A 16028-nucleotide genomic window follows, 5' to 3' on the forward strand; every position below is an offset into this window, starting at 1 on the left:
TAAAGTTCTGTGGAGGTTTTTTGATTTTGTTTTGTTTCTGCTGACTTTTGGACAAACACTTTGGCACAAAAACATAAATCTGAGAACTAAGGTAAATGGTCCTCATGATTCAGTTGAAATATGAACTACACACGGATCACTGACATGTCTTTTTCTTCCTCAGCGTGAGTACACCTGCCTGTCTGCCTACAGCTGTACGTATGACTTCAAAGCCTTCCCCCAGATACTCCACTGTGCGACACCAGCAACAGGGAGATCCTGGCCCTGGCTTTTCTCCTTTCAACAGTTTTATTATCAGTGAGAAAGTTGCATTTAGGAAACATGATATAACAACTGCTTCAAAAATTCTGTGCCTATTCTAGTTAAAGCCTTACTGCAACGGCTCTCAGGGACACAGGAGTATCCCGCACTGTGTCACAAGGAGCAGGAAGCATCAGAATGAAGCTAGAGACTGCCCTCTACTCTTCTACAGCTCTGCTGGACCACAAATAAGGGCATCCCAACTTCTGTCTTCAAAACAGAATGACTTAGCTGCTGTTTCTGCCCCATTTAAGCCATGGAGGTTCAATGTACATAAAACAAAACCAAACTTATATATCCCTTATCATCTCATCACAAAATGTATAATGAACTTGACAGATCAACCTAACACTCAGCACATTATAACCACTTTAAAAATTGTGGATAAATGAATCAATAAACATGAGCGTTATGCAAGAGGATGGTCATCAACTCTTCTAATTCTTCCAAGGGAAAAACAAGAGAAAAAAAATAAATTTAAGCTATAGAATAAAGACCACTGCTGAGAATTAGAAGGAATTTACCTAGGCATGGCTGTTAAATTTTATAAAGGACTTCCCAAAATGTTGAGGGGTTCGCATAAACTTTGAAAGTGAAGTTGAAATATTGATTACAAACAAGAGAATGAGTAAGCTTGATGATTCTATCACCTGTGTGATACAGACGCATACTACTTTTCACATTCAAGTCCAGAGTAAAAGTAATTTCATCTGTATGGCACATGACCATATTCAAGATACTTTAATATATATGATTTCAGTTGATCCTCAAATCATAATCTCCATTTTACAGATTAAAAAAAAAGACTCAGAAAAGTTTTATGCTTTTGGCCAACTCTTATTCACAGTCTTGGAAATGATAATCAGGTTTCTGAGTCCCTGTCCAGAGTCTGTTCTAATTTGCAGAAAACAAAACAAATTAAAAATATCCTATATTGCCCCAAAAACTGAGATGTGACTTAGCTTCCATTTAAAATCTAGTTCAAAACTCTTAAGAGTTTCTTATACATTTCTTTGGAGAAAAAAATAATTTTAAAAATAATATATATATAAAATATCAGCCTAGAAGGATTTTATTATGTATTTTATTATGTAGTAGAAAGAATATATACAAACAGTCTTCTTAAAAATTTTTATGGACATGTCAAAATAGGATTTTCACTATCCTAGCTCATTCTAGTCAGTATGTTTAGTAATAAGTACCAGGAATGTAACACTGAAGACTGACGAATATCCCAAAATTACTGTTCCACAACAATAATAAATTTCAAGAGATGGTATGCTTAATGATATAATTAAAAAAAAAAAACATATGAATCACTTTGTTTCAGTCACTGACACATTCATCAGATTATGGAAACAGGTAATTCCAGTTTTAAATATCACTCTGTTATAAAAATTTATTTTTTACTCTTTTGGACTGACTGGAAGTCATTTTATAACTGATAAATTAGGAAAACTGCTCATTCTTTTAAAATGCATAAATTAAAAAAACCAGAATTAGATATATTTTAAATTTTGACAGTCAATTTTACTGAAAGTCTACTTAATTTTTCTTTTTATAACTAAAATTATGACTAATTTCAACAGTTGGAGTTTTGAGTGATGGCTGTGTGACAATATATCTCAATTATTTATTATCAATTTACCTAGTCAGAGATGATTTACATCTGTATGACTTTAAATTTATCTACATCAGTTTGTTTGGCCAATAAAATAACCAAATCGCTAATTTTTATTATGTAATCACAATCTCTATCCAAAAATTTTCAAAATAAATTGGAGCCTTTAAAATAAACATGTAACTTCTATACTTGCAACTTTAATTCTTTCTGAATGGTGAAGAATATTGTTTAAAAAGTAATATTTTTCCCCAAGAAAGCACTCATTAATTTGTCTTCCTGAATAATAAGTTTTAATTTTAAAATATAATTGACCTTAAGAACTATATATTTCTTTCTGTGTTTCTAAAATCGAATCAGAAGCCTCCGATATACATTTCAACTTGACTACTCCTTGATAAAATCTCTATTGAGCACTATGGACCTGAGTACATTCATTATTTTAATGAGGCATTTTTAAACTTATTAATACCTTCCTAATCATGCTAGTAAGAAAGCAGAATGAGCTACTGTGGAAAACCCAGTACTGAGAGGTGTGAAATTATAAATGAATTTTTGGCTTTGCCATGGATACATTATGTATCTCTAAAGAGATCACAATTTTCATATTCCATTTACTTCACTGTGCACAGTTCCTCTGAAATAAACCACTCACAAACAGTAGATAAAGAAACTTTAGCTGACTTATTATTAGACTGTTTTGAAGCGGGGTTAAGAAAACCTGGCATTATTAAAAAGAATGCATTTGAATCAGTTCTAATGAGGTGGATGAAACTAGAGCCTATTATACAGAGTGAAGTTCAGTCAGAAAGAAAAACACCAATACAGTAAACTAACACATATATGTGGAATTTAGAAAGATGGTAATGATGACCCTATATGCGAGACAGCAGAAGAGACACAGATGTAAAGAACAGTCTTTTAGACTCTGTGGGAGAGGGAGAGGGCGGGATGATTTGAGAGGGTAGCATGAAACATGTGTATTATCATAGGTGAAGCAGATCGCCGGTCCAGGTTCGATGCATGAGACAGAGTGCTCAGGGCTGGTGCACTGGGATGACCCAAAGGGATGGGATGGGGAAGGAGGTGGGAGGGGGGTTCAGGATGGGGAACACATGTACACCCATGGCTGATTCATGTCAATGTATGGCAAAAGCCACTACAATATTGTGAAGTAATTAGCTTCCAATTAAAATAAATAAATAAATTAAAAAAAAAAAGAAAACCTGGCATTTGGCTTCAGAAAACCTCATTTTCTGATCAATAATATGGGGAGACTAAACCATGAGGGACTAAGACGGAGCCTAGCACTGGGGAGTGCTCCAGAGATGATCATTTGTGGGGGCAAGACTGTGCCACCATCACAGCAGGCCGTGGCAGGCCCCGGGGGGCACTCTGGGGCAGGAACAGCATGGCAGAGTTGTTTCCGGTTCTTGATCAGAAGAGGGCCTTTACAAGGTTGCCCTGTGTAAAGTGGGTAAGGGTCCACTACTAACAGCGGAATCCTTTGTATCAGAAACAGTCCAGATCATCTGTGACAGAAGAGTATATACTGTGAGAATCCATTTAGATCAAGCACAGGTGTGACTAATCTCTGTGATACCGATCAGAAGAGCCACTACCTTCTGAGGCATACTTGCTGGGAGCGGGAATGCGAGAGGCCTTCAGGGGTGCTGACAGTGGTCTAATCTTGACCTGAAGTATACACACATAAAAATTTACACACACACACACACACACATCTGTGTGTGATTTTCCCAAAGACTTACAAGACTTACAATATTCCATAAAATACTGGAATATTTTCTAAGATAAACTTTGGACTCTGAAATATGTAAATCGAACATAATTTTTTAAAGGTTACAGTTTTCTATCATTGTGATAATGACAACTCTTTTACTCCTTTGTAATTCTGATGAACAAAATTATTTTAAGTATTTATACTCAAGACATTCAAATACTTCAAAAATGAACCGAGATCAAACAATAAATTTGGATATTAAGTGGGCTTAAGTAACCAAATGAAAAAACAATGCAGAGTACCACTGGATAAAGACTTGCCAAACTGCCATCTAAAATCATAACTACAGTGAAGATTTGGATAAATTATAGCTTACGTACAATGTATTTTAAAAGACTAAGTATAGTACTGCCACCTAGCAGACAAAGTTGATAATGACCAACTTCAGTTCTGAAAGGCTAATATACACATCTTATAGAAAATACAGAAAGGCTGAACAATATATTATTTAACAATACCTGTCAAAATAAAGCTTAACAACTATTTGCCAAATTTGGACAACAGTTAAAAAGTCAAATACTTTACCCTCAAACAAATAATACAGTTTTTAAAACAGCCCTGAGAACTCAAACAACAGTATTTAGTACTGGGAGCTTCAAAGCCTCTCTGGTACAAACCACATCCCAATTAAAAAAAAAAAAAAAAATAGACTCTTTCTACAAGATTCCAGGACTATAGGTTCCAATATACAGTCTACGGGGATAAAATTGGGCAATGGCCAGTAAATTTTGGAGACTCAGTGAACCCTAAATAAAGCAAGTGCTGAGAAATAGAGAAAGCACAGGGTGTGCAAGATTTTAGATAGACATTTTCACACACTATACACTTAAGGAATGACAAGGTCTTTTCTCCTTTACTGATGTCTGAACATCTGGATTCTAAGAAGCAAGGTCCTCTGAGCTAGAATAGCCTAACTTCATCCTTTAAACTTTCCCTCCTCCACAACCCACAATTTTTCTTTCTTTCTTAGGCATCAGCTTACAAAGCCCTGAAGTCAAAGAGGAAGTAATTACCTAGATGGGACCTTTCCTCCAAAAATGGAGAAAACGTACTTTACGCAGACACTCTAAGGGAAGGGCTGAGGGAAGACCGAGAAGCCTGGAGAAGGGATCACTGTTGGGGAGACTAGATTACTAAATAGATAATGAAACAGCAGCAGTATCTCATATCTTCACCACTTTTCTGAGACAGTAAGTCCCATCATTTTACTGCACCTGAGCATTCTCACCCAAACAGCAGCAAGCAGAAATGAAAGGACACACAGCCCCCAGGCAAACGCAGGTAGCTGAAGAGACCCTCACAATTACCGTGTCACTCTACTGGCACACAATCAATTGTAAAACAGACCCTAACACAGAAGAGAACAGTACAGCACAAAGGGACTAGTGAGCAAACGTAACTGATATGCATGGAAATGAAGAGATCAAGGTTCTAGACGGGCTTTGCCAAAAACCAGTTGCGTGATCTAGGGAAGAGGCAGTGACATAGAATTCACACTACGCAACGCAGTGGATCAGACATCAACTGAATGAAGGGTTTATAGACACTGAAAACATCTAGCAGTCAGGAGAGGAAAATTCTAACTAGGGTTTAGCCCAAGTCATTGCACATCTCTAGTGAGTGACTGACTGCTCAGTTGTGCGTGACTCCTTGTGACCCCATGGACTGTAGCCTACCAGGCTCCTCTGTCCATGGGACTCTCCAGGCAAGAATACTGGAGTGAGTTGCCATTTCCTTCCCTACATATCTAGCTGCTGCTGCTAAGTCACTTCAGTCATGTCCGACTCTGTGCAACCCCATAGACGGCAGCCCACCAGGCTCCCCCGTCCCTGGGATTCTCCAGGCAAGAACAATGGAGTCGGTTGCCATTTCCTTCTCCAATGCGTGAAAGTGAGAAGTGAAAGTGAAGCTGCTCAGTCGTGTCCAACCCTTAATGACCCCATGGACTGCAGCCTACCAGGCTCCTCCATCCATGGGATTTCCAGGCAAGCATACTGGAGTGGGGTGCCATTTCCTTCTTTACATATCTCTAGAGCACAGTCTAATTATCTGTGTTGACCACCGTAGTATTCCCAGCGTGTGTTCCACAGCAAAGCAGAATTATCAGTGATAGGTATCTCAGTAAAAGGGTTTCATAGCCAAGTGAGCAGGAAATGTCCCTATTGGAAACCACCAACCTCAGAGATTCATAATGCACTTTGGTACAGTAAAGGCTCTGAGAAATGCTTATAGTTACCTGTTTAATTTTAATACTTTTCCAAGCCATTAGATGACTAAACCATTTTTCCCTCTTATATTACCACTGAAAAACACTCTTTGCCATCCCTCAAAAAATTAATTACAGTAGTCCCCCTTATCCACAGGAGACACGTTTCAAAATCCCCAGGGGATGCCTGAAACTGCAGATAGTATCAAACCCTCTATACACTATGTTTTTTTCTAAATACGCATATCTAAGATAAAGTTTAATTTATAAATCAGGCACAGTAAGAAACTATCTGAATTGTTGGCATCACTACTCTTGTACTTTGGGGCCATTATTAAGTAAAATAAGGGCTCCTCTGAAAACAAACACTCTGATACCTTGACAGATCTGGTAACTCACCCAGCTAGAAAGTGACTAAAAGGCTGGCAGTGTATGCAATGTGGATACGTAAGACAGACAATTCACATCCGAGGAATGACAGGGTAGAACTACACAATATTTCATCATGCTACTCAGAATGGTACATAACTTATGAATTATTTCTGGAATTTTTCCACTTAATATTTTCTGACAGTGGTTGACTGCAGTAACTGAAACCACAGAAAGCAAAACCATGGGTAAGGGGGATTATTGAACCATTTGAACCAGCAATTCCACTTCTGGGTATATACCCAAAAAAGTGAAAGCAAGGACTCAGACATTTGTACACCAGTCTTCACAAGAGTCAAACAGTGGAAACAACCCAAATGTCTCTTGACAGATGAATGAATAAATAAAATATGGTTTATACATATAATGGAGTATCCTTCACCCTTAAGAAGAATGAAATTCTAATACATGTTATAATATGTATGAACCCTAAAGACATTATGCTAAGTGAAATAAACCAGACACAAAAGATAAATATTGTATGATTCCAAGTATAAGACTCACCTAAATAGTCACTCATAGAGACAGAAAGTACACTATTGGTGACCAGTGGATGGAGGAAAGGAGACTAGGGGTTGATTGTTTAATGGGTACAGCTTCAGTTTGGGATGATGAAAAAGTCCTGGCGATGGACAGTGGTGATGCCTACACAACAGAGCCAATGCATTTAATGTCACAAAATTGTAAACTTAACAATGACTAAACTGGTAAATTTGATGTCTGTTTTACATAATAAAATGGTAAATGTTACATGTATTTTACACAGTTAAAAAAAAAAAAAGCCAAATTCTGGGTGAGTTTTCTCTTAATTCTAATACCATGTTATTATGAAACTGCTAAAATGATCAATACAAATTACCTTACCTCAGCGATACAACAAATTGACCCCAAGGCTTCTCCACGAAAACCATACGTTGTCAAATTTTCAAGATCTTCATGACTACTTATTTTTGAGGTGTAGTACTTCACTGCCATTACAGGTGCATCTATAGCCTTGATACCCTCACCATTGTCTCGCACCTCAATTTTATCAAATCCATAGTTTTCCTATGAAAAGTTAAACAATACTTTAGTATATAAAGACATTAAACTATTATCACATTTAGAGACAGAAGGTAACACAAATGAAACAGTTTTGTCATTTATCTATCTCTTATGGAAACTCAGGACTTCCCTGGTAGCTCAGCTGGTAAAGATCTGCCTGCAATGCAGGAGACCGTGGTTCGATTCCTAGGTAGGGAAGATGCCCCAGAGAAGAGATAGGCTACTTGTTCCATTATTCTTGTGCTTTCCTGGTGGCTCAGACAGTAAAGAATCCAATTGCAATGCGGGAGACCTGGGGTCGATCCCTGGGTTGGGATGATCCTCTGAAGGCGCGCATGGCAACCCACTCCAGTATTCATGCCTGGAGAATTGCCATGGTCAGAGGAGCCTGGCGGGCTACAGCCCATGAGGTTGCAAAGAGTTGGACACGACTGAGCAACTACGCACAGCACAGCATGTAAGCTTAACATTAAAGAAGTTAAGAGTTTAAATTCTTAACTCCACCAATTCCTAGCTATGGTACAATGGGCAAGTTCCTTGTTTTCCTTGGACTCAGACTCAGTGTAAAATAGTATCAGTATGATCTTCAAGGTTCCCTTGAATTGTTTCCATGTAATAGGTACTTAGATTTAAACTTCCCCAGAAATATTCTTCAAAGTTATATAGACCTTTGTATATATTGTTGCAGTTGCTGAGTCACTAAGTTGTATCCAACTCTTTGCAACCCCATGGACTGCAGCACACCAGGCTCCTCTGTCATCCTCCATCTCCTGGAGTTTGCTCAAATTCACATCCACAGAACTGGTGATGCCATCCAACCATCTCATCCTCTGCTGCCCCCTTCTCCTCCTGCCCTCAGTCTTTCCCAGCATCAGGACCTTTTCCAATGACACGGTTCTTCCCATCAGGTAATCAAAGTACTAGAACTTCAGCATCAGTCCTTCTGATGAATATTTAGGGATGATTTCCTTCAGGATTGACTGGTTTGATTTCCTTGCAGTCCCAGGGACTCTCAAGAGTCTTCTCCAACACCACAGTTCAAAATCATCAGTGATTCAGCACTCAGTCTTCTTTATGGTCCAACTCTCACATCCGAACATGATCACTGGAAAAACCAAAGCCTTGACTATATGGACATTTGTTGGCAAAGTGATGTCTCTGCTTTTTAATATGCTGTCTAGGTGTGTCACAGCATTTCTTCCAAGGAGCAAGTGTCTTTTAATTTCATGGCTGCAGTCACCATCCGCAGTGATTTTGGAGCCCCAAAAAAGAAAATCTGTCACTGCTTCTACTTTTTCCCCCTTCTATTTGCCATGAAGTGATGGGACCAGATGCCAAGATCTTAGTTTTTTGAATGTTGAATTTTAAGCCAGCTTTTTCACTCTCCTCTTTCACCCTCATCAAGAGGCCCTTCTGTTTCTCTTCACTTTCTGCATTAGAGTGGTATCATCTACATATCTGAGGTTGTTGATTTCTCCCCGCAGTCTTGATTCCTGCTTGTGAGTCATCCAGCTCAGCATTTTATATGAAGTACTCTGCCTGTCATCCATCTGTTCTGGGCGGTCCTGCATGGCACCACTCACAGCCTCACTGAGTTACACAAGCCCCTTTGCCACGACAAGGCTGAAGGGTGCTCTGTGTATATATAATCTCCCAAATAAAACAGAATACCATCACCATCAAAAACAACACCCGGTTCTACCCACCAAGAGCCCAGCAATTATCAATATTCCATCTGATTTATAATACTTTCTCACTTGAACTACTTATAGTAGTCATAAGTAAATAAAGATCTGTTACATTACAACTTTCTTAATTTCTTTCTGCAAATAGTCACCTAACACACTGCTGAGAAAATACACCTAATTAGCAATTTCAGTGAGTTTTTAATTTGAAAATGGAGGAGGAAAAGCAAATCATGGCTTAATATGGGTAATTTAATACTAAAAATATGCATACATTGCAAATACAAAGCATAAATTCCTCTGGTCATCACACTTTCTATGAGTATACATTTTAAATTTGGTAGCAAACTTCTATCGTAAGCTTTACTTCACAGAGTTTTATGTGTATGGCCATAAATCCAAGTTATACAGGGGAAAAAATATTCCTACAATTATAATGATTGTTATTTAAAAATAATACAGTACCTTTTTAATAACCTAAAATTATATGATACTGTGTCATGCCTTTTTAGTAGAAATACAAGGTGCTGGGGAGAGTCACCTAAGATTTAGTTTCTTATCTCTCCCTTAATCTAAAATTATGATCCTGGAGACAGCTTGTCTACTTTGTTTTATAGAAAAATAATTAACTACAGAAATGCCAGTCTTTCAATACAAGTAAAAACTCAAGGCACCTGAGTAAAACAATACAATCATCTGTTTAAATGTCTGAAATAATGTCAACACATTTAATTTACTAATTATGAAAACATTCCTACCCAGGACAGTCATTAATATATGAAACTATAATAAAACAGATCTTATTATATAGAGCAACAGAGTTGTTTTAAAATTCTACAAACCAAAAACTGATAAAAGTCAAGAGACGTAAATATATAACCAGATAAAAATGTGTACTTTAATTTACTTTTTAAAGAGAACTTCTGTTGGCTCTGTAAAACTATTTTTAAAAACTATATTTTTCTTCCAAGACCTTTCAGAATAAGATTTATGTTTGCCTGTTTAAGATTCTTACGTTAAATTTGTCAGTTATAATTATCTAATCCTATTTAAGTATTATCAACTGTATTCTTATCAGACTGAACTATATAAAACATTTAAGAAAAAGGAAATGTCTTTCATTTTAATTTTTTTCATATTTATAAAGCTTTTACTGTATCATTTAAAATCAAAGTACAAGTCTAACACAGGATAGAACAGTGGTTCTCACCATCAACCAGAAACTTCTTAGAAACACAAATTTGGGGCCCTACCTAGAATATGAAATTCTGGGGCCCAATAACTGTTTTAACAAACTCACTAAAATTACTGATGTACCCAAGTGTTGTGAGAACCACTAGCATTGACGAAAAATCTTGAAAGGTTTTAGAGTCATGAAGATCTGGAATATAATCTCAGCTCCACTACTTACTACCATACTTACATGACTTTGAGAAAGTTCTTAGAACCTTAATTATTTGTAAAATGGGTAGTGGTAGCTAATTTATAGTTATTAAAAGGATAAAAAGGGATAACATATATATAATATATGCACATGTATACGAAAAGGGAAGGTCTCTTTCCTACAAAGATATTCATATCAGTATTCTTGCTAATGCCATAATACCAGAAATAATATGAATATCTGATGACCAGGAGATTACAAAAAAATGCATTCTTACATTCACCCAAACAAATTTATTTACCATTTAAATACCATATACTGAACAGGTATAGAGAACACAAAAAAATATAGACCTTACCTCCATGAGCTAGTAATTTATAATAGAGGTGGCAGGGGTTCAGACTCATTGCAATAAATCATAGCAAGTTTCATAAGTCATATTAACTCAAATGATTTAATATGTAGCACTTAAATTTAAAACTGTGAAAACTATGAAGCAACAAAGGACACAGTTCTGAAAGAAGATTAAGTAGAAAAAACAGAGAATATATAAAACAAATAAGCACACATAACCAAGGGTAAGTAATAGCAGAAAATATGGACAAATTAAGTTCATTTTTTATGTGAAAGAATCCTCAAGAAAAAGCTTTCCTTTATGACTTCCTTTAGTGTTACTATATATTGATTTAAACTAAAATGCATTTTTAAGGATTTACACTTAAATAAGACAAAGGATTCAATGTTCTAAAAATAATTTACTGGTATATAAAGAGAAGAAAGGTAATAGTTATAAGGAGAAAACATCTGTTCAACTCTTTTTTTGCTTTAAAGGTAGTTGGTAGCATCTCAAGAACACTCACCAGTTTAACATCTATGCTTGTGGCACCGGCATCCAAGGAGTTTTCAATGAGCTCTTTTACCACACTGACCACTGAAGTGATTATTTGAGAGCTTGAAAGTAGGCGAACTGTTGCTGGAGGCAACTGTTTCATTCTAGCTTTCAGCACAGTAGCTAGAAAATAAACCGTAAGATGTAAAAATAAAAACGGTTAAACATTCCTAACAGAACTGATAGCAGTTTGGTTATGAGTCTCATTGTATGTCAGGCTCTACTGTTAAGCACATACAGTATTAAACTGCTTATTTCTTATGAATATCCTTTAAAATAAATGTCATTATCATCTGCATATTGTAAGACTAAGGCACAGAGAAATTATTTGGTAAGTCACACTATGTTACTAACTGAAGAATGGTAAGAACAATCGTGTAATAAGTGTAATATATGACCTGCCTGGCTAGGAATGACCAGATGGTGCTGCCAACTGATAAGCAGATAATGTCAGTCATGTGCCTTAATGGCAGTAGCTCTTGAACATCATTAATCATCGATACATTTCAATGAATTACAATTATCTTTTTTAATTACTGAGCTCTTTTAGAGTTAGGAAATCTAGACTCCAGAATTACCCTTAATCTAAACTAGTCACATCTCCAACATATCACATCAGATTACCATCCTGTACAACTGCTGCTGCTGCTGCTAAGTCGCTTCAGTCGTGTCCGACTCTGTGCGACCCCACAGACGGCAGCCCACCAGGCTCCTCCCTCCATGGGATTTTCCAGGCAAGAACACTGGAGTGGGGTGCCATTCCTGTACACTGAGCCTAAAACATCTTTCTAATCATGTGGCTCCCCAAAGCCAAAATAAGATAAAGCTCAAATCCGTGTTCTGGCATTCAAGGTCCCTTACATGACAATCCAACTTGTACATCCAAATCTCTCTACCAGTAATTGTTTTAAGCCATGAAACCCTCCATCTTGAAACTTTTGCAAAGAAACAAAAAAACCTCATATGGAAGTCATGTATACAAAATCTGCAGGGAGTGGGGTCTGCATCTACTTTAATGCCTAACTTCAGAAAAGATCTCAATAAATTAAAGAATACTAGCTTGACAACTGGAGAAGGCAATGGCAACCCACTCCAGTACTTTTGCCTGGAAAATCCCATGGATGGAGGAGCCTGGTAGGCTGCAGTCCATGGGGTCACTACGAGTCAGACATGACTGAGCCACTTCACTCTCACTTTTCACTTTCCTGCATTGGAGGAGGAAATGGCAACCCACTCCAGTGTCCTTGCCTGGAGAATCCCAGGGACCGGGGAGACTGGTGGGCTGCCGTCTATGGGGTCACACAGAGTCAGACACGAGTGAAGCGACTTAGCAGCAGCAGCATGACAACATACAAGTTCCTCAAGAGTTATGATTTTATCTGACAATAAAATGGGGGCTATAACTGGGGGGTATGAGAATAATAAAATTGTTCTTTTCCCATACAAGAACCCTAAGTAAGTCCTTAATTTACCATGACTTGTTACATGCACACCATGATGGTATGATCCTATGGAATCTAGGTCCAAACAAAACAATGATACCAAAGACAAACAAAATAAAAAGGTTTCTGTTTAGGATTCTTTCTCAGGCAACTTAGATGTAAACAAGCAGAGTGACATAAAATTTAAGAATAAGTAATTGAGCAAGAAATGGAATATAGCCACTAAGGTTACACAGAATGTTGAGTGATACATTTCTGGGAAGTAGTCAGTATACTGACTTCTGAATGGTGTTGACTGTTCACAATAACTACATTCTGCTCTGCACAAGGCAAAGCTGATTAGCACAATGGAGAAATATGCCAGACCAGAGTCTAAAAAAACAAGTTTGGGTGTTCATGTTTAGTCACATAAACTGAAGCTTACTGAAATCCCTCTGTAAAATCAACTTATCACTTGTATGCTGTTGTTCAGTCACTAAGACATTTCCAACTCTTTGTGACTTCATGGACTGTAGTGCCCCAGGCTTCCCTGTCCTTCATATCCTCCAGAGTTTGCTGGAACTCATATCCATTGAGGCAGTGATGCCACCCAACCACCTCATTCTCTGCCACTCTCTTTGTCTCTTGCCCTCAATCTTTACCAGCATCAGAGTCTTTTCAATGAGTAGGCTCTTCGCATCAGGTGCCCAAAGTATTGGAGCTTCAGCAACAATCCTTCCAATGAATATTCTAAAGGGTTCATTTCCTTTAGGATTGACTGGTTTGATCTCCTTATAGTCCAAGGGACTCTCAAGAGTCTTCTCCAACACCACAGCTCAAAAGCATCAATTCTTCAGTGCTCAGCTTTCTTTATGGTCCAAATCTCACATCTGTACATGACTTCTGGAAAAACCATAGCTTTGACTACATGGACCTTTGTTGGCAAAGTGATGTATCTGATTTTTAATATGCTGTCTAGTTTTGTCATTGTTTTCCTTCCAAGAAGCAAGATCTTTTAATTTCATGGCTGCAGTCACCATCTGCAGTGATTTTGGAGCCCAAGAAAAGAAAATCTGTCACTGCTTCCACATTTTCCCCTTCTATTTGCCATGAAGTGAAGGGACCGGATGCCATGGTCTTAGTTTTTTGAATGTTGAGTTTTAAGCCAGCTTTTTCATTCCCCTATTTCACCCTCATCAAGAGGCTCTTTAGTTCCTCTTCATTTTCTGCCATTGGAGTGCCATTACTGAAATCCCTTTGTAAAATCAACTTATTACTTTTACAAATGAGGATAATATCTCACTAGTCTGTTGTGAGAATCAAACAAGAAAATACACACAAAATGTTATGTAAATGATAAAGGCATATGAAATATACAGTATTCTCATTACCATGATCATTACGTACAGAAACATTGAAAATCCTTTTCTAACAATTAACTCCTAATTACACTACATACGTAATTTGGGGGTAGCCCAGTCTCAGGAGAGGAGCTGTCAACAACCACCTTTTGGTGTTTCTTTGTGGCTCTCACTGGCCAGGAGGCCTCCCCAGTCAGTCAGGGAACAGGACACAGTCAGCTGCTCCAGGGCCACAACAGTCACACAAATTAATGCCGTCACAACAAAAGGCACCCTCTGTCTTGCCCCCGGGCTTCGGACTGGCCTCGGGTCTAAAGGTACATAACTCCATGATACTATCAGTAACTAGCACACACACGGTCTTCACCAGCCACTTGTGACGGCTCCCACGTGAAACAGGGCTACTCCAATTGCGATGTGCTCATGCACTCTGGATGTCAAACTTGGTGTAAAATACATAAATAAATTTAATTAATTTTTTACATTGCTTAAAACTAAATGATATTCTGAATATGTTGGATTATATAAAATATTAATTTCCCTTAATTTTTTCCCCTTTTGACGTGACTACCATAAAATTGAAGTGTGTGTGCATACATATATGCAACCCCACGGGCTATAGCCCGCCAGGCCCCTCTGACCATGGTGATTCTCCAGGCAAGAATACTGGAGTGGGTTGCCATGCCCTCCCCTCCAGGGGATCTTCCTAACCCAGGGATCAAACCCGGTCTCCCACATTGCAGGTGGATTCCTTACCATCTGAGCCACCAGGGAAGTCCATGAATACTGGAATGGGTGGCCTGTCCCTTCTTCAGGGGATCTTCCTGACTCAGGAATCAAACTGGGGTCTCCTGAATTGCAGGCTAATTCTTTACCAGTTGAGCTACCGGGAAGCCCACATATGGCTTGTACTATATTGTTCGATCGCACAATGCTGGAGACAGTAGTGGTTACAAGAGCAAGCTCTGAAATCACACTGCTTTGGTTCTAGCTTAGTCTTTACACTAATAATTATATAAATGTTGAGAAAATTAAACTAAAATTTAATCACCTAATCTACAAACTAGAGATAAAAATGATATCATATGGCTATGGTGAGAAGTCAGTTCAGTTCAGTCGCTGTCATGTCCGACTCTTTGCAACCCCATGGTCTGCAGCATGCCAGGCCTCCCTGTCCATCACCAATTCCCAGTTTACTCAAACTGGTGTCCATTGAGTCGGTGATGCCATCTAACCATCTCATCCTCTGTCGTCCCCTTCTTCTCCCACGAAGTAAAAAAAAAATGATGTATACAACTTATTGGGCTTCCCTAGAGGCTCAGTTGGTAAAAAGTCTGCCTGCCATGCAGGAGACCCCAGTTTGATCCTTGGGTCAGGAAGATCCCCTAGAGAAGGAAATGGCAACCGATTCCAGTACTAGATCCCCTAGAGAAGGAAATGGCAACCGATTCCAGTACTGTTGCCTGAAGAATTTCGTGGACTAAGTGTTGGCAGGCTACAGTCCATGGGATCACAAAAGCAGGACATGACTATGTGACTTTCACTTTCATACAACTTATTACAGTGCTTAGCATATACATGCTAAAAGATCCCAGGATCTTTGGACTAAATTGAATTCCTCCAAACTAGTAAATGAATCCCCCACCCCCACCCCCCTACCTACACACACACAGCTGACTTCTAACTTCCCCCAACAGGAGCCAACCCATAGCCTGAAATCAGATTAGGCTTGGGTTTAAGAAGTCTGCTTCCTCATTTTGAGAGTCTCAAGGATGTAAGAAAAACATTAATCAAGTTTTGGGGTATTAACTTAGCCTCACCTCAACCTTCCCTTTCTGCACAATCTTTTTATTCATCTCATCATCTTTGTCTCATTCTCTATAACTT

General features: G+C 38.2%; 1 protein-coding gene across 4 annotated transcripts in view; it reads right to left on the minus strand.

Moving 5' to 3' along the window:
- The window catches only part of PMS1 (PMS1 homolog 1, mismatch repair system component), a 106681-nt gene that overhangs the window by 86865 nt on the left and 3788 nt on the right, over positions 1-16028 (minus strand). For all 4 annotated transcript variants that reach the window (XR_006339395.1, XM_043894099.1, XM_043894096.1 and 1 more), the window contains exons 2-3: positions 11331-11482; positions 7222-7404 (exon numbers count right to left, since the gene is read on the minus strand). Coding sequence is in view for 3 of the 4 variants with exons in the window: in XM_043894099.1 (XP_043750034.1) it covers positions 7222-7404; positions 11331-11462 (315 nt within the window). In the remaining variant the exon portion in view is untranslated. The remainder of the gene's footprint in view (positions 1-7221; positions 7405-11330; positions 11483-16028) is intronic.

The sequence above is a fragment of the Cervus elaphus genome, chromosome 33 (genome assembly GCF_910594005.1).
Source record: "Cervus elaphus chromosome 33, mCerEla1.1, whole genome shotgun sequence".
Classification (NCBI taxonomy): Eukaryota; Metazoa; Chordata; class Mammalia; order Artiodactyla; family Cervidae; genus Cervus; species Cervus elaphus.